The sequence below is a fragment of the Vulpes vulpes genome, chromosome 11 (genome assembly GCF_048418805.1).
Source record: "Vulpes vulpes isolate BD-2025 chromosome 11, VulVul3, whole genome shotgun sequence".
NCBI lineage: Eukaryota > Metazoa > Chordata > Mammalia > Carnivora > Canidae > Vulpes > Vulpes vulpes.
Window position 1 is genome coordinate 102,604,252 of NC_132790.1, and position 18,864 is coordinate 102,623,115.

Here is an 18,864-nt window from a genome sequence, read left to right on the forward strand (position 1 = left end):
CATTGATGAAAGAAGTTGAAGGCGACACAAATGTAAAGGTGTACCATCCTCATGAATATTGAAAGAATGAGCATCATTAAAATGTCCCTACTACCCAAAGCAATCTACAAATTCAGTGCAATCCCTATCAAATACCAATAGTATTTTTCACAGAAATAGAACAAATCATCTTAAATTTTGTTTGGAACCACAAAAGACCCCAAATAGCCAAAGCAGGATAAAGGGGCCACGGAGAGAATGGTGGGAGAGATGCAGACACAGCAACTGTGGGGACCCCGGCCCAAGGTGCAAAGAGCAGTGAGGAGGGACTGGGAACAAATTCTCCTGCCCTGGGCCATGGAAAATAACACAACCACAGTTTCAAAGGGCAACTAGAATTTGGATAACCTAGTCCTTGAGTGTCTTCCAAACAATGGAACCCATGGAACATTCTCTCGGGTTGGAGAGGTTGGTCAGGGTCATCCGTGCAGCCCCTCCACCTTGATGGTGCAGACGGAGGTACAGTCCCGCACCGTAGGCAACCCCACCATTCCCATCCCAGCTACCCACGGTTAAAAACCAACTAGCGTATAAAGGAAACCGCCCTGGAGGAATGCTCTCGAGGGTCAGAGGGGCTGGCCTCCGACCACACACCGATGTTTACGTTCCCTCCTTCCACTTTCTCCCAGGTATGGGAACCCTGGCCAGCTGCCTGCTTCAGTGAGTGCAGGGCCCCTAACCACACCAGCCCCAGCTGTCCCCCCCCCCCCCCCCCGCCCCTGGAACAGGCTCTCTTCAACAGTCTGAGCTCTAGGCATCCCACCGAAGTTGCCCCTGAAGGACACAGCAGGACACCCCAGGACGGCACCCACTACAGCTCCAGCCATATCACCAAGGCGACAGGTGTAAAACACCCTGAAACATGCCAGGCCTGCACCTCTAGATGACTTACCAGGGCATCCCTTGCATGGGACACCCTCTGCAAAGAGCCTACTCCAGCCCATGCCCACTTCAGCTCCAGCCATCCCACGAGGACCAAGTGCCTCATGGCCCCTAGCCCATGCCAGCCATAGTTCTAGCTGGCCAGCCAGTTACCAGGTACCAGTTACAAGTTTAGGAGAAGCAGCTATTCTATTTCACAGAAGGAAACAGAAAGTCAAGCAAAATGGGAAGACAGAGGAATATATTCCAAATGAAAGAACAAAAAGTCTGAAAAAGAACAAAATGAAATGGAGATAATCATTCTATCTGATAAAGAGCTCATAAAGAGTTCATCATAAAGATGCTTACCAGACTGGAGAAGAGTAGATCAACCTAGATCTTCAACAAATAGAAAATATAAAAATAGAACCAATCATAGTTAAAGAATTCAATAAATGCAATGAAAAATCACTAGAGAGAATCAATATTAGCTTGGCAGATGCAGAATGGGCTGTAATCTGGAAGCCACAGGAATGGAAAGCAACCAAGCAAAACAGCAAAAAGAAAAAAAAAAGTAAATAAAATCAGGATGGTTAAGGGATCTCTAGGATAACAAGTATACCAACAATAGCATTATAGGGATTCCAGAAAAAGAAGAGAGAAAAAGGAGAAAACTTATTTGAAGAAATAACAGGTGAAGACTTTACTAATCAGGGAAAGGAAATGGACAGACCCAAACAGGATGAACCCAAGGAGGTACACCAAAGCAATTGATTAAAATGTCTAAGATTAAAGATAGATAAAAGCAGCAGGAGAAAAGGAACTAGTTATGTGCAAAGGAAAAAGTGTGCAGGCCAGAAGGGAGTCATGATATAGTCAAAATTCTGGGGGGAAAACATACCTACAACCAAGAATACCCTATCTGGCAATATCATCATTCAGAATTAAAGGAGAAATAAATAGTTTTCCAAGCAAAAGCTAAAGGAGTTTACCACCACTAAATTGGCCTTACAAGGAAAAGAAATGTTAAAGAGACTTACTTAGGTGGAAAAGAAAAAGTCATAAGTGTAAAAGAAAGAGAGAGAGAGAAAGAGGAAGAAAGGAAAAAAGGAAGGAGAAAGAAATATAGAGAGAAAGAAAAAAAGAATGGAAAGAAAAGGTCCTACGTAGAAGAAAAGAAAGGAAATATTTCATGATCAAAAGCAAACTTACAATAAAGTTAGTAGACCAATCACATGTAACACTAGTATGAAGGTTAAAAGACAAAAGTAGTAAAATCAGTTACATCAAAAAATTAGTTAAGGGACTCCTAAAATAAAAATATGTAAGTTATGGTGACATATACATAAAATGGGGATGGTACATTCAGAATGTGTCAGAACCGAAGTGACTATCAACTAAATACAGACTGCTGGATGTTCAGAATATATATGAACTATATGGTACCGCACGTGAAAAACCCGTGCTAGGTAATAAAAAAGGAAGAAAAAGGAATCCAAGCATAACAGTAATGAAAATATCAAAAGAAAGTAAAAAAGAGGAAGGAACAGAGAATGTAAAACAAACAGTAAGCAATTAACAAAACAGTTAAGTACATACTAATCAATAATAGGTTTAAATGTAAATGGTCTAATTGCTCCAACCAAAAGACACAGGATGAGTAAATGGATAAGACAAAAACGAAAGATCCATCTGTATTTTGCCTACAAGAGACTCCATTTAGCCCTAACGACACATATAGACTGAAAGTGAAGGGATGGAAAAAAGATACTCCGTGCCAGTGGACACAACAAAAAAGCCAGGGTAGCAATCTTTTGTCAGACAAAACAGACTTGAAAACAAAGACTGTATCGCAAGAGACAAGGACATGATATAATGACAAAGGGATCAATCCTACCAGAGGAGACGACAATTATAAATAACTATGCAACCAACACAGGAACACCTAAACACACTAAACAAATACAGACATACAGGGAGAGGCTGACAAATACTAAGATATAAAGGCAGAAATACAGTAATAGCTGGCCTGAGGCACAACACAGAATCAGCGGTTTGAAAAGTCTCCGGGGCATACATGAAAAACATTAATTTACTAATCCAGGAACATGCCCTGGAGGAATAGAAGTCTTCAGGAGATTTCTCCAGGACCAAAAGCGCTGGGAGGGTGGGGGCAGCACTCCTCTCTTCCTCTCCCGCAGCGTAGACAGTTGGACGCTGTGGCAGCCTGTGCTAACACCCTCCATCTATCTCACTTCAGACCTGAAGACACATAGAGACTGAATGTGAAGGGATGGAAAAGCATTTCCAATTCAAATAGAAACAAAAATGAAATAAAATAACAGTAGTATTTAGAGAAAATAGACTTTGAAACAAAGACTGTAAGAGATAAAAAAAAGGGCACCACGAAACAATAGAGACTGATCCCACAAGAGTAGATAAAAATTGCAAATATCTAAGCATCAAATATTAACATACATAAAGGGAGAAATAGACAATGGTAAGATAACAGTAGGGAACTTTAACAGCTCACTTACATCAAAGAATAGTTCATAAAGACAGAAAATCAATAAACTGGCTTCAAACAACCCAATAAACGAGATGGATCGAACAGGTATGTGCAGGACATTCCATCCAAAAAGAGCAGAAAACACATTCTTTTCACGTGAATCTGAAACATTCTCCAGGTGAGAACACATGTTAGGCCACAAAACAAGTGTCAATAGATTTAAGATTGAAAACCTATCAATTCTCTTTTCTAGCCATGATGGTATAAAATTAGAAATGAATTATAAGAAAAAAGGGTGGAGAAAACCCACAAATACAAGGAAGCTAAACAACATGCTACTAAAAAAAGCAATGAGTTCAATAAATAAATCAAAAGGAAATAAAAAAATATACAGAGATAAATGAAAATGAAAACACAACAGTCCAAAATCTTTGGGACCCAGCAAAAGCAATTTGAAGAGAGAAGTTCATAGTGATACAGGCCCACCTCAAGAAATGAGAAAAGTCTTGGGGCTTCTAGAAAAGATGGCAGAGTAGAAGCATCCTCAGCTCACCTTGTCCCCTGGATGCAACTAGATAACACCCACATCAGTGTAATAACCAAAAATAAATAACCCAAAAAATTACTCCGAGACTGGCAGAAGAGACCCTCCACAACTAAATGTAGAGAACAGGCTATACTGGTGAGGGAAGAAAAGGTGGAGATGCGGCTGGGGGTCAAACAGACCCATGGGATGGTCCACAGGGAAGTACGCAGTGGGCACGGAGGGGACAGAGGAACAGCTCCTGAAGCCAGTGCCCAGGCATGGGGGATCCTCACAAGGAAGACAAATCTCCATAACATTTGGCTCTGAAAATAAGAGAGGCCTAAAAATCCTGGGGCCTAACACCCGGAATTTTAAAAAACCAGCAGGCTTGGTTCTGGGAGAAGCAGGAAGGAACAGCCCCATTGAGATAAAGCATGGAAGCAATAGTTTGGAAAATGCCTGGGGTATTTGGGAAGGAGATGTATTTGCCAATCTCAGAATGTGACTGCAGGAGCAGGGACCACCAAAAGACTTCTCCAGCTGGCAGACCCTGAACCCTCCCATCCCCGCCCAGAAACAGACACCGGTGGGACCAGCACAGGGCGGACATTCTCCATGTAGTTTGCCAGCAGCACAGCCCACCACCACAGGCTTCTGTGGATCTGCCCCTTCCAGCCAGGCCGGGCTCGGCAGGAGGTTTTACAGGTAGCTCCTCCCATGGGACCACACAGACCTTTTTGGCACTGCTCACCCTACAGCTGTGTTTCCTGCAGACCTACCCATCTGATGCACCTTTGGTCAGAGGCCATCCAAAGTGGTGCCTCAAGTCTGGCAACGTGCAAGTCTGGCCCCTCCACCTTACAGGGGCCAGCCCCACTCCCCAGGTGATGCCTGCCCTGGGGAGAGGAGGAAATAACCACACAGCAGTCTGACTGGACCCCAGCAGTGGGCTGGCTGCAGTCATCCAGTCTGGCTGCAGGCTCTGCCTACCAGTGAAAGCTTCTCAAGGGACAACAGGAAAAGTGCCCTGCAATTTGGTGCTATTGCATCTCAGGCAAATGCCGGGTCAGACTCAACTCAAGCCAGCTAACAACACAGGGATGAAACCTTGCCCACGTAGGCAAAGAGAGCCATTGCAAGAGATGTAGCTGACTTTCCTAACACAGAAACAGATGCAGAGAGTTAGACAAAATGAGGAGACAGGAATATGTCCCAAGTGAAAAAATACAACAAAACCACAGCAAGAGAGCTAAATGAAATGGAGATAAGTAATATGCCTCACAGAGAATTGAAGTAATGGTCATAAAGATATCTCACTAGACTTGAGAAAAGAGTGGAGGATTTCAGCAAGACCCTCAACAAAGAGAAAAAAGAAAGAACCAATCAGAAATGAAGAACTCATAACTGAAATTTAAAATATGCTAGATAGAAAAAACAAAAAAACAGTAAACGAGAGGAAGCAGAAAAATTGATTAGCCCTGGAGGAGAGAGTAATGGAAAGCAATCAAGCCTAACAGAAGAAAGGAAAATATAATAATAAAAAATGAAAATAGACTTAGGGAATTCAGCAACACCATTGAGCATAATTACATCTGCTTTATAGGAGATCTAAGAAGAAAAAGAGAAAAGGGGGTAGAAAATTTATGTCAAGAAATAATATTGAAAACTTCCCTAATCTGGGGAAGGAAAATGAAATCCAGATCTAGGAGGCACACAGAGCCTCCAACACTAACAACTGAATGAGGCCGACAGCAAGACACATAGTAATCAAAATGGCAATAAGTAGTAATAAGAATTTTAAAAGCAGCAGTAAAAAGAAAACAGTTACATACAAGCTTAAAGCTATCAGCTGAGTTTTCAGCAGAAACTATGCAGGTCAGAAGAGAGGGGCGTGATATATTTCAAATGCTGAAAGAAAGAAATCTGCAACCCAAAGTAAAAATACTCTTTCCAGGGGCGCCTGGGAGGCACAGTCAGTTGGGCGTCTGACTCTTGGTTTTGGCTCAGGTTGTTATCTCAGAGTCATGAGATGAAGGCGCACCTTGGGCTCCATGCTCAGCAAGGAGTCTGCTTGGGATTCTCTCTCCCTCACCCTCCGCCTCTCCTCACTGTGCTCGCTCACTCTTTCTAAAATTAATAAATCTTTTAAAAAATATATACTTTACCCTACAAGGCTTTGATTCAGAAATGAAGGAGAGAAAGAGTTTCCCAGACAAAAGTAAAAGAAAAAAAAAATTCCATCACCATTAAATCAGCCCTATTGGAAATGTTAATGGGGGACTTTGTGTGGAAAAGAAAGACCACAAGTAGAGGAGTAAGAAAAGTAGGAAGCACAAAAGTGGTAAAATTGAGTATATCTATAAAAATCAGTCAAGGATTCACCAAATAAAAGGATGTAAAATGTTATACCATATACCTAAAACATGGGAAGACAAGTAAAGAATGGGTTCAAACTTAAGTGACCATTGACTTATTATAGTCTGCTATATGCATAGGATATTATATATAAACCTAATGGTAACTGGAAATTAAAATCCAGTAACAGATATGCAAAATAATAAAGACAAAGGAATCCAAGTATATCACCAAAGAACGATGAGAAAAGAGAACAAGAGAAAAATAGGAACAGAGACAAAATACAAAAACAACCATAGAACAAGTAACAAAATGGCAACAAGTACATACCTCAATCATACTATGAATGTAAATGGAGTAAATACTCCAATCAAAAGACACAGGGTGATGCAATGAATAAAAAAAGCAAGATCCATCTCTGTACTGCCTACAAGGGACTTGTTTCAGTCCTAGACACGTGCAGACTGAAAGTGAAGATAAAAAAAATATTTATCATGCAAGGGGAGGGGAAAAGAAAACAGGATAGTAATACTCATATCAGACAAAATAGATTTGAAAGCAAAGATTGTAACAAGGAACAAAGAAGGACAGTATCAAGGGAATAATCCAACAGGAAGTTTTAAAAAAATGTAAATACTTATGCACCAAACATGGGAGCACCAAAATACATAAACCAACTAATAACAAACACAGAGGAAGTAACTAATAGTAAGTAATACAATAACAGTAGGGTACTTTGACACTAAACTTAAATAAATGGACAGATCATCCAAACAGATAATCAACCAGGAAACAGTGGCTTTGAATGATTCATCGGACCAGATGGATCTAACACATACAGAATATTTCACCCAAAAACAGAATACACATTCTTTTCATGTACACATGGAATGTTCCCCAGAATAGATTACATATTAGGTCATGAAACAAGTCTCAATATATTCAAAAAGATCAGAGTCATACCATACATCTTTTCTGACCATAATACTATGAAACTAGCAATTAACCACAAGAAAAACCTGGAAAGAGCACAAATACATGGAGGTTAAATAACATGCTACTAAACAATGAATGGGTCAACCAAGAAATCAAAGGGGAAATAAAATACATGGAGACAAATAAATACGAAAACACAATAGTCCAATATCTTTGAGATGCAGGAAAAGCAGTTCTAAGAGGGAACTTTATAGCTATACAGGTCTACCTCAAGAAACAATCAAAATCTCAAATAAATAACCTTACATCCAAAGGAGCAAGAAAAAGAACAAAACCCAAAACCAGTAGAAGGAAGGACATTTTAAAGATTAGAGCTGAAATAAAATAGAAACTAAAAAAACCAATAGAACAGATCAATAAAAGCAGGACGAGGGGCAGCCCCGGTGGCACAGCGATTTAGCGCCACCTGCAGCCCATGGCGTGATCCTGGAGACCCTGGATCGAGTCCCACGTCGGGCTCTCTGCATGGAGCCTGCTTCTCCCTCTGCCTGTGTCTCTGCCTCTTTCTCTCTCTCTGAATCTCTATGAATAAATAAATAAAGTCTTAAAAAAAAAAAAAACCAGGACGAGTTCTTTGAAAAGATCAACAAAATTGATAAATATTTAGGCACTCATTAAAAAAAGAGAGGGGATGCCTGGGTGGTTCAGTGGTTGAATGTCTGCCTTTGGCTCAGAGCATGCCCCCAGGGTCCTGGGATCAAGTCCCACATCAGGCTCCCCATAGGGAGCCTGCTTCTCCCTCCACCTGTGTCTCTGTCGTGAATCAATAAATAAAATCTTTAATAGAGAAAGAGGACTCAAAATGAGAATGGAAAGAGGAGGAATAACAATTGACATCACAGAAATACGAAGGATTATTAGATAATATTATTAAAAATCCTCTGCCAACGAATTAGATAATATAAAAGAAACAGATAAATTCCTGGAAGCATATAACATCCCAAAACTGAATCAGGAAGAAATAGAAAATTAGAAAAGACCGGCAATCAGCAATGAAATTGAATCAGTAATCAAAAAACCCAACAAACAAAAGTTTGGGACCAGAAGGCTTCACAGGTGAATTCTACCATTCAGAAGAGTTTATACCTATTATTCTCCAAGTATTCCAAAAAACAGAAGAGGAAAGAAAGCTAACGAATTCATTCTGTGATCATTACCCTGATGTCAAAACCAGATAAAGACACCACAAAGAAAGAGAACTACAATAATACATTTAAAAAAGCATTAATCACAATCAAGTGGGATTTATTCCTGGGATGCAAGGGTGGTTCAATATTTGCAAATCAAACTGATTCATCACATCAACAAGACAAAGGATAAAAACCATATGATCATTTCAATAGGCCCAGAAAAAGCATTTGACAAAATACAACATCCATTCATGAAAAAAAAAAAAACCTCAACAAAGTAGGTTTACAAGGAATATACCACATAATAAAGGCCATAAATGAAAAACTCACCGTTGACATCATACATAATGGTAAAAACCTGAGAGCTTTCCCCCTAAAGTCTGGAACAAGACAGATGTCCACTCTCACCCCTTTATTCAACACAGTCCTGGAGCCCTAGCTGCAGCAATCAGACAAGAGATAAAGGGCATCCAAATTGTAGGGAAGAAGTACAACTTTCACTATTTGCAGATGACATGATACTATATGTAGAAAATTCTAAAGACTCCACCAAAAAACTACTAGAACTGATTAATGGATTCAGTAAGGTCACGGGATACAAAAATCAATGTACAGAAATCTGCTGCATTTTTAAGAAAAGATTTTCTTTATTCATGAGAGACACAGAGAGAGAGGCAGAGACACAGGCAGAGGGAGAAGCAGGCTCCCTGCCGGGCGCCTGATGCAGGACTCGATCCCAGGACTCCAGGATCACGCCCTGAGCCGATGGCAGACGCTCAACCGCTGAGCCACCCAGGCGTCCCAAATCTGCTGCATTTCTATACAAATAATGAAGTACCAGAAATGAAGAAACAATCCCATTTATAATTGCACCAAAAAGTATAAAATACCTAAGAATAAACTTAATCAAGGAAGTAAAAGTCCTATTTGTTGAAAACTATAAAGAATTAATGGATGAAATTGAGGACGACAGATACAAAAGTAAAAATATTCCATGCTCACGGATTGGAAGAAACAATACTGTTAAAATGCCGACCCCACCCAAAGTGATCTACACACTTAATGTAGGTCCTTATCAAAGTGTTAACAGCATTTTTCACAGAACTAGAACAGACAACCCTAAACTTTGTATGGAAAAAAAAAGACCCTGGATGGCTAAAGCTATCTAGAAAATAACATAACTGAAGCTATCACACTCCCAGACTTCAAGATACACTACAAAGCTGTAATAATCAGAACAGTATGGCGCCAGCCCAGAAACAGACACATAGGTCATTGGAACAGATTAGACAGCCCAGGAATAAACCCATATGGTCAATTAACTTTTTACAAAGGCGGCAAAAATATACAATTGGTAAAAGGGCGTTTCTTCAACAAATGCTATCGGGAAAACTGGGATTGTTGGTTTCAGCTTAGGTCATGATCCCAGGGTCATGAGATCAAGCCCCACGTCAGACTCTGTGCTCAGCCTGAAGTCCGCTTCTCTCTCTCCCCTCACACACTCTCTCTCAAATAAAAAATAAAATATTTGTTTTAAAAAGAGTACACTTATCATGATGAGCACCAAGTAATATAGAGAATTGTTGAATCACTACATTTTACACCTGAAACTCATAACACTGTTCACTATGCTGAAATTATGATTTAAAAAATACAAAGAGCTTTCAGAGTAAGCTAACTACAAAGAAAGAATACTTGTGTGAACAAACATCTGAGATCAATTCAGTTAGTATCTCTTCAATACCTTTTCCTAAAAGAAATGATTTGTTGTGGGGGTTAAGAGGTTTGTTTAATGTTATTAAATGACATTAAGGAACTAACAAAATGACTGTACAAGGGAATGTCACACATTCTTTAAAAAGTTTTGTTAAGTTCTGTGAGTCAATTTACTACTGGCAATAAAATACAGACATCAAAACCAGCAATGGAAAAAAGGAAATTCATATGGAAAATAATTTCAAAAAACAATGATAAAAAATAAGAAAAATCACAAACAACAAACTTACCCCTACAGCAGCTAGAAAAAGAACAAACAAAACCAAAGCTAATAGAAGAAAGAAATAGTAAAAATTAGAGCAGAAAGAAATTAAATATAGACTGAAGAAACAATAAAAAAGATTAGTGAAACCAAGGGCTGGTTCTTTGAAAAGATAAACAAAATTTAGAACTCTTTAGATAGAGCCATCAATTTAAAAAAAGAGGACTCAAAATCAGAAATGAAGCAGAAAAACTACTGACACCACAAAAATACAAAGGATTAGAAGAAAATATTAAGAAAAAGTATGTGCCAAATATTAGACACAGAAAAATGTGTCTAATAGATACATGGATTAGAAAAAAAATGGATAAATGGATAGATTTAGAAAAAATGGATAAATTTTTAGAAACATGCAATCCTATAAAATTGAACCAGGAAGAAATAAAAAATTTGAATAGATCAATTACTAGTAAGAAAATTGAATCTGTAGTAATAAAAACTCCCAACAAAAGTCAGAATCAGGCCAGCATTACCCTGATACCCAAACCAGATAAAGACACTACAAAAAAAAAAGAAGAAAGAAAAGAAAACCACAGGTCAATATTTCTAGTGGTATTTCTAGTGAATATACATGCAAAAATACTTAACAAAATATTAGCAAACTGATACCAACTATACATTAAAAGGATCATTCAACACAAGTGGGATTTATTCAAAGAATGTAGTAGTGGTTCAACATTTGCAAATCAATCATTATGCATCATCTCAACAAGGGAAAGGATAAAAACCACATGATCATCTCTGTAGATTGTAGAAAAAGCATCTGACGAAATATATCTATTCACGATAAAAACTCTCAATAAAGTGGGTTTATAGGAAACACGCCCCAGAAAAGCCCACAGCTACCATCACACTCAATGGTGAAAAACTGAAAGATTTTCTGTAAGATCAAGAGAAAGACAAGGATGTCCACTCTCACCACTTCTATTTAACATAGTCCTGGGAGCCCTGCTTGCAGCACTCTCACTCTTCACAGATGACAGGATACTTCATGTGGAAAACCCAAGAGGCTCTAGCCAAAAATTGCCAGAACTCATACAGGAATTCAGCAATGTGGAAGGATATAAAGTCAATGCCCAGAAATCTGCTGCATTTCTATACACTAACAATGAGACTGAAGAAAGAGAAATCAGGAATCGATCCCATTTACAATTGCACCAAAATCCATATGATACCTAGGAATAAACCTAATCAAAGAGGTATAAGATCTGTCCTCTGAAAACTGCAGAACACTTCTGAAAGAAATTGAGGAAGACACAAAGAGATGGAAAAACATTCCATGCTCATGGATTGGAAGAACAAATACTGTTAAAATGTCTATGCTTCCTAGAGAAATCTACACACTCAGTGCAATCCCTATCAAAATACCACCGACATTTTTCATGGAGCTGGAACAAAGAGTCCTAAAATTTGTGTGGAACCAGAAAAGACCCAGAATAACCAAAGTAAAGTGGGAAAAGAAAACCGAAGCTGGAGGCATTGTAATTCCATATTTCAAGCTGTACTAAAAGCTGTGATCATCAAAACAGTGTGGTACTGGCACAAAAACAGACACATAGATCAATGGAACACAGTAGAGAACCCAGAAATGGGCCCCCAACTCTGTGGTCAACTAATATTCAACAAAGCAAAAAAAAAAAAAAAATTCAACAAAGCAGGAAAGACTATTCACTGGAAAAAAAGGGAGAGTCTCTTTAATAAACGGTGTTGGGAAAATTGGACAGTCACGTGCAGGATGAAAGAATGGACCATCCTCTGACACCGCACACAAAGATAAACTCTAAATGGATGAAAGATCTAACTGTGAGACAGGAATCCATCAAAATCCTGGAGGAGAACACAGGCAGCAACCTCTGTGACTTCGGCCACAGCAAATCAGACAAGAATAAAATCATCCAAATTGGTAAGGAAAAGGCGAAACTTTCATTATTTCCAGATGACATAATACTATATATAGAAAACCCTAAAGACTCCACCAAAAAGATGATTAGAATAAATGAGTTCAGTAAACCTCCAGGATACAAAACTAACATATGGAAATCTGTTGCATTTGTCTACACTTAAAATGAAGTAGCAGAAAGAGAAATCAAGAAAACAATTTCACTGACACTTGTACCAAAAAGAATAAAAACCCTCGGAATATATTTAACCAAGGAGGTGAAAGACCTGGACTGACACTGACAAGACACTGCTGAAAGGCAGCGAAGACAACCCAGACCGATGGAAAGGCGCCCCGTGCTTGTGAACTGGAAGAGCGTCGTTAAAATGTTCTTTTTGCCCAAAGCAACCCACAGATTTACTGTAATCTCTATAAAAATACCAATAGCATTACTCACAGGACTAGAATAAATCATCCTAAGCTTGGTGGAACCGCAAGAGGCCTCAAAGAACCAGAGCAATCTTGACAGAGAAAAACAGAAGTGGAAATAGCACATTGCAGAGGAAGCCACAGCCCAAGCCGCAGTCATCGAAGTGGGCTGGTCCCGGCCCAGGAAGACATGCGGCTCAATGGAACAGACTGGAGAGCCCAGGGACAGTCCCACGCCTGCCCACGCGGTCAGCTGACCCACGGCAGAGGAGTCCAGAACGTGCAATGCGCAAGAGGCAGTGTCTTCCACAAACGGGCAGATGCACACAGGAGAGCGAGCGGACCACTGTGTTACCCCACGCGCAGAGACTCAACAGAGATGCAAGACCCGAAACCGTAAAACTCCTAAGAAAACCCCACAGGGGGGATCCCTGGGTGGCACAGCGGTTTGGCACCTGCCTTTGGCCCAGGGCGCGATCCTGGAGACCCGGGATCGAATCCCACGTCGGGCTCCCGGTGCATGGAGCCTGCTCCTCCTTCTGCCTGTGTCTCTGCCTCTCTCTCTCTCTGTGTGACTATCATAAATAAGTAAGTAAGTAAGTAAATAAATAAATAAATAAATAAATAAATAAATAAATAAATAAATAAAAAGAAAACCCCGCAGGCAGCATGTCTCGGACACTGCCTTTAGCAGCGTAGTTGTGGAGACGTCTCCTGAGGCGAGGGACTCAAAGGCGAAAACCAACTCCTGGGACTGCAGCAGCAGAAAACGTCTAACACGGCGAGGAGAACGTCAACAGGACAGAAACCTACTGACTGAAGGAGATCTGAGACGTCCTCTCAGATAGGGGGTTGGTTATCTCCAAAATACATGAAGGCCTCGTTCACCTCAACAACCCTCCTGCCCCCCAAAACCAACGATCCCACTACAGCGGGGCGGAGGACCCGAGGAGGCCCGTCTTCAGAGGCGACAGACGTCACCAGACCCAGGAACAGCCGCTCCGGGCGCTCATCATCAGGGAGATGCGAATCCAAACCCCAAGGGGACAGCACCTGGCAGCTCGGGAGCCCGGACCGCGCGCTGGCAAGGAAGGGGCGGGGGGAGTCCGCGCAGGCTGCCCGGGAGCGTCGACTGCGCGGCCGTGGGAAGCAGCAGCGGGTCCCGCAGAAACACCCAGGATGGTCGCACCGCGATGCCCTGGTCCCGCCGAGGGCTCCTCACGCAGAGGACATGGGAACACCCGGCGGGAACGGTCCACGCCCGGGGCCTGCGGTGAACCAACCTTGCGATCGGCCGCGACGCGAAAGCAACGTGGGGCCACCGCTGGTGACGGACGCCCCGGAGGGCGAGGCTCTGGCGGGAGCGGAGGAGACTCGGCTGTGGACCAAGGGGACCCCGCCGACCGCCGCCACGGGCAGGCACCGCGGCCGCTGAGTGCCCAAGGCCGCCCGCAGAGCCGACGGTCCCAGCGCGGGGACGCGGTCAGAGAGCCGGGGCGATGGACAGCGAGCCCGTGGGACACGCAGTCACGGGAGTGGCGCGGCGCGGTGACCGAGGCCCCGTGGCGGGGAGCGCCTGACACTAGCGGAGCGGGGCGGTCGACGGGGCTCAAAGAAGGGAAATGCGTCGTGGGAAGTGTGTACCGGGCTGGGGGCGACCCTGTGCCCCCTGAACACTCAGCACCGGCGGGCGCACCTGTGCCCTCTGAACACTCAGCACCAGCAGGCGAACCTGTGCCCTCTGAACACTCAGTCCCGGCAGGCGACCCTGTGCCCTCTGAACACTCAGCCCCGGCGGGCACACCTGTGCCCTCTGAACGCTCAGCACCGGCGGGCGACCCTGTGCCCTCTGAACGCTCAGCCCCGGCGGGCGACCCTGTGCCCTCTGAACGCTCAGCCCCGGCGGGCGCACCTGTGCCCTCTGAACACTCAGTACCCGGCGGGCGCACCTGTGCCCTCTGAACACTCAGCACCGGCAGGCGAACCTGTGCCCTCTGAACACTCAGCACCGGCAGGCGACCCTGTGCCCTCTGAACACTCAGCCCCGGCGGGCACACCTGTGCCCTCTGAACGCTCAGCACCGGCGGGCGACCCTGTGCCCTCTGAACACTCAGCCCCGGCGGGCGCACCTGTGCCCTCTGAACGCTCAGCCCCGGCGGGCGCACCTGTGCCCTCTGAACGCTCAGCCCCGGCGGGCGACCCTGTGCCCTCTGAACGCTCAGCCCCGGCAGGTGCACCTGTGCCCTCTGAACACTCAGTACCCGGCGGGCGCACCTGTGCCCTCTGAACACTCAGCACCGGCAGGCGAACCTGTGCCCTCTGAACACTCAGTCCCGGCAGGCGACCCTGTGCCCTCTGAACACTCAGCCCCGGCGGGCGAACCTGTGCCCTCTGAACACTCAGTACCCGGCGGGCGCACCTGTGCCCTCTGAACACTCAGTACCCGGCGGGCGCACCTGTGCCCTCTGAACACTCAGCCCCGGCGGGCGACCCTGTGCCCTCTGAACACTCAGCCCCGGCGGGCGAACCTGTGCCCTCTGAACACTCAGCACCCACGCACTGGCGGGTCAGCCCGCTGCCACCTGGTCCAGTCCCCCGCCTTGCCTAGGTCGCGGCAGGGCGTCGCTCGTGTCCCCAAGGCCGTTTGCAGCGCAGCAGCCAGACGACAGGCCGAAGTCAGACGCCGATGCTCCGTGCGAAAACCCTCTAAAGAGCAAAAGGGAGGGGACCTGGGCCCCTGTGATCGCACCTTCTGGCACCCTCGGACCCTGCGGCAGTCGCACAAGCCCCTCTGCCATGCCCCGCCCGCGGCCACTTGCTGCCCTCAGGTCCCCGGCCCCCGCTCTCTGCTCCACGGCCACCCCGCTCAAGGCCGAGGGGCCTTACTGGAGACAAGGGCAGCCGTGATCCCACCGACCCCCTGCATCCCCTTCCCCCCGGGGGTTTCCAGAGCGCTTCCTACCACCACCATTCGCTCCATATGAACTGTTTCCCCGCCCACCGTCTTGATCTTCTCTCAGCAGAATTAACTCAACTGGGGGGGAGGGGGCAGCGACGCCCTGTTTTCTGTTCGCTGCTACATCCACCGCCTCTAGAACTAGACCTGGGCCATTGCAGGCCTGGGGAGATTCTCTGAGTCAAAAGCAAGTAAAACTGTTGCCGGAAAACCAGAAATGCACATTAATTCAGTCTCACGACACTGCGCTGGTTGTAGCTCTTGGGACGGGGACGGGTTCTCAGGGTTTCGCTCACCCATTGGTTCACACTGCTGAGCTGCGCCATGTAGTACTGTAACGTCTGCGTCGTCCTCTCCCACATCACGTAAGAGCTGCCGAGAAGAGCCAAATCCCAGATGGGTCTCAGGGAGGGATCAATCCATCCGTGACTGTCTGGGGGGGGGGGGGGAAGAACCAACACATTCTCACGTTATCATTATGGCATCTCGGGGACAGTGTCGTGGGTCTCAGTAAGGACGCAGGAGCACAGGCCAGCCACTCAGTCGTCTCTGGCGCCAGACGTGTCATCTGCTCTGATCTGTGTCCACTTCACATGGAGATTTATGTGCTTCACCCTGTCCTGCTGAGCAAGGCTACCCTAACAAAATTAAGGGCTATTTGTCGTGTCATATTAATGCAAAGTCAGAGCTGCGACGATACTCAAAGTTGATCTAAAATCTTGTTAGTTGAGAAGCATTTTAAAATTAGATTGAAAAGGGACGCCTGGGTGTCTCAGTGGTGGAGCGTCTGCCTCCAGCCCAGGGCGTGACCCTCAGGATCAAGTCCCGTATGGGGGTCCCCGCAGGGATCCTGTTTCTCCGCCTCTCTCTGTGTCTCTCATGGAGAAATAAATAAAATCTTTTTAAAAATAGAAAGATGCCCTTTATTTAAAAAGCTTTTGGACCTTCGTGCCACACTAAGTTCAATTGTTAGAGAATGACCCTTGGGGGCGCATAGGGCTTATGGACTAAACATAACACGATCCACCTGCACTATTGGAAATGTCCCAAATGTAGTGATCTTGTAGCAAATATTCAAAGGAAAGGTCCTGTACAATCTGTAAACTTTGTGTTTTAAGGAGAATATATCAAAGTTCATTTCTCCAGCTAATGTTAATGCAGAAAAAATCCTGAAGTGATTGTACATTTTAAGCCCCAGTCATTAGCCCACTTGTTTTGGACAGTCCTAAATATGAGCAAATTCTACTGCAACTAAGGCTCTGAACCGTCCCTCATAATCCCTAGGGACAGGACTTAGCTGAGCTGTCAGAACCGTTAGGAGAATCGTCCAGGCAAGGGGCCGCACTCTGCCTGCAGGCCCCTGGAACTCCAGTCTGGGCAAGCGGAGAGCCCACAGGGCCCTTGGAGTCGAGGCCTAGCGAGGCGGGGGGGGGAGGTGGGGGGGCGGGGTAGGCCGTGGATGCAGGCTCAACACCGAGCCCACGTCCCGCCTCCGCCTCCGCCTCCGGAGAGGACTCCTGCGGTTTTGCAAATCGGATCTGCCAGTAAGGGCTGCGCCTGGGTGGAGGCGGGTGGGGGGCGGGGAGCTGGGCCTCACTCCTCCGAGAGGCGCCACTGCCCATTAGCTCCTGACCCAGTGGGGTCAGCTGTGCTGGGCTGCAGCTCCCCCAAGGCCCTTCCGCGTCCTGCAGGAGCAGGTGAGGGGTGAGACGCGGCGATGGCCCCTCAACAGGGGCGCCCGACCGTACCGGGTATGCTGGTCGCCCCCAGCGGGGCTCGGAGCCGCTTGGCGCGCTTGTACAGCAGGAAATCCTCCCGCCGCCTCCTGCTCGTCTCCATGAACCGGGTGCAAGTCACGTTAACGGCCGGCCTGGGCTTCTGATGCCTGAAAACCACTCGAGCAGAGCATCTCCCCAAACGTCCGTCGGCCACCTGCAATAAAGACGGTGGCATTGACCAGGGCGCCCAGGCCAGCATGCCCCCGCCCACATGGGGCAGGAGGGACACGTGGGCGCAGCACGCGCAGGGGCCTGGCTGTGCGAGGGGACTTCTGCGGCCAAAGCCGGGAGGACAACAGTCCTTCACCCCCGGCAGCCGCGTACAGTCCTGCTGGCTGACGCCGCTGCTTGATGGCGCGGGCCCGCTCGGAACACGAGTCGTGACGCGCACTGCAGACCACGTGGTTCCGGCCTGGAGGCGGGAGGGCGCTCACTGCACGCCGGGCGCCAACGTGACGCGACGCTGACGTCAGGCCTGGACTCGGAGGAGGCTGCTCCCCTGAACACGAGCCACAGCTTCTCACCCCGCCCCGCGGGCCGGGCCCTGCGCTCACGTCGCCCGACGCCCAGCCCTGGCTCCACGCTGACTCCGCGCCTCCCAGGAACCTTCGAGATCAGGGCGGGATCAGCAGGACCTGGATCCGAGGGGAGGGCGGGGGCGTCGCGGAACGGAGCGGCTCCAGGGTGTCTGTGCGCGTCCGTCGGGGGCTGCTGGGGGGGGGATGCAGCTCCACACTTCCAGGCCCGGCCCGCGCCCTCCACCCGATGCCCCGTACCCCGGGCGCTCACCTCGGGGCCGTAGCGCTCGGCCGTGAACTCCAGGTCCACCCGGCAGGTCCTCCGCGCGTCAACCTGCCACAGAGACGCGGCCTCAGCGGCAGCCCCAGACAGTGGCCGCCGCAGGCCCAGGTGATCCTGCCGAGGATCCTCTTCATTCCCGGGACGCACAGACGGGCGGGGGCGGGGCGGAGGGAGCGGGCGCCGCGCGGGACTCGATCCCGGGACCCCGGGCTCCCCCCCCCCCCCGTCCCGGGCGCAGGCGGCCGCCCCAGAATCCATGACCGTTCACCAGGAGAAGAGCTGGCAGGGCCTGGTCCGCCCCGAGCCTCCCGCTCCCCAGCGAGACACCCCTCAGGAAGGGCCCAGGAAGGGAAGCGGTGGGCGGCGGGGGCGCCCCTGCCTGGGGGGGGCGTGCTCACGCGGAAGGGGCGCCACGGTGTGCGGGGAGCAGACCGCGGCCTCAGGTGGGGGAGGCCCTGGGGGGAAGGGCCGTGGTGGGGAGGCCGTGAGGGGGGCCGTGAGGGGGAGGCCGTGAGGGGGAGGCCCTGGGGGGGGGGCCGTGAGGGGGGCCGTGAGGGGAGGCCGTGA

The 18,864-nt window shown here is 47.0% G+C and overlaps 1 protein-coding gene across 2 annotated transcripts in view; it reads right to left on the reverse strand.

The window, feature by feature from the left end:
- Positions 1–18,864, reverse strand: part of RARRES1 (retinoic acid receptor responder 1) — a 36,057-nt gene that overhangs the window by 8,511 nt on the left and 8,682 nt on the right. For both annotated transcript variants that reach the window (XM_072727262.1, XM_072727263.1), the window contains exons 2-4: positions 18,286–18,348; positions 17,467–17,650; positions 16,015–16,151 (exon numbers count right to left, since the gene is read on the reverse strand). In XM_072727262.1, coding sequence (XP_072583363.1) covers positions 16,015–16,151; positions 17,467–17,650; positions 18,286–18,348 — 384 coding nt within the window. The remainder of the gene's footprint in view (positions 1–16,014; positions 16,152–17,466; positions 17,651–18,285; positions 18,349–18,864) is intronic.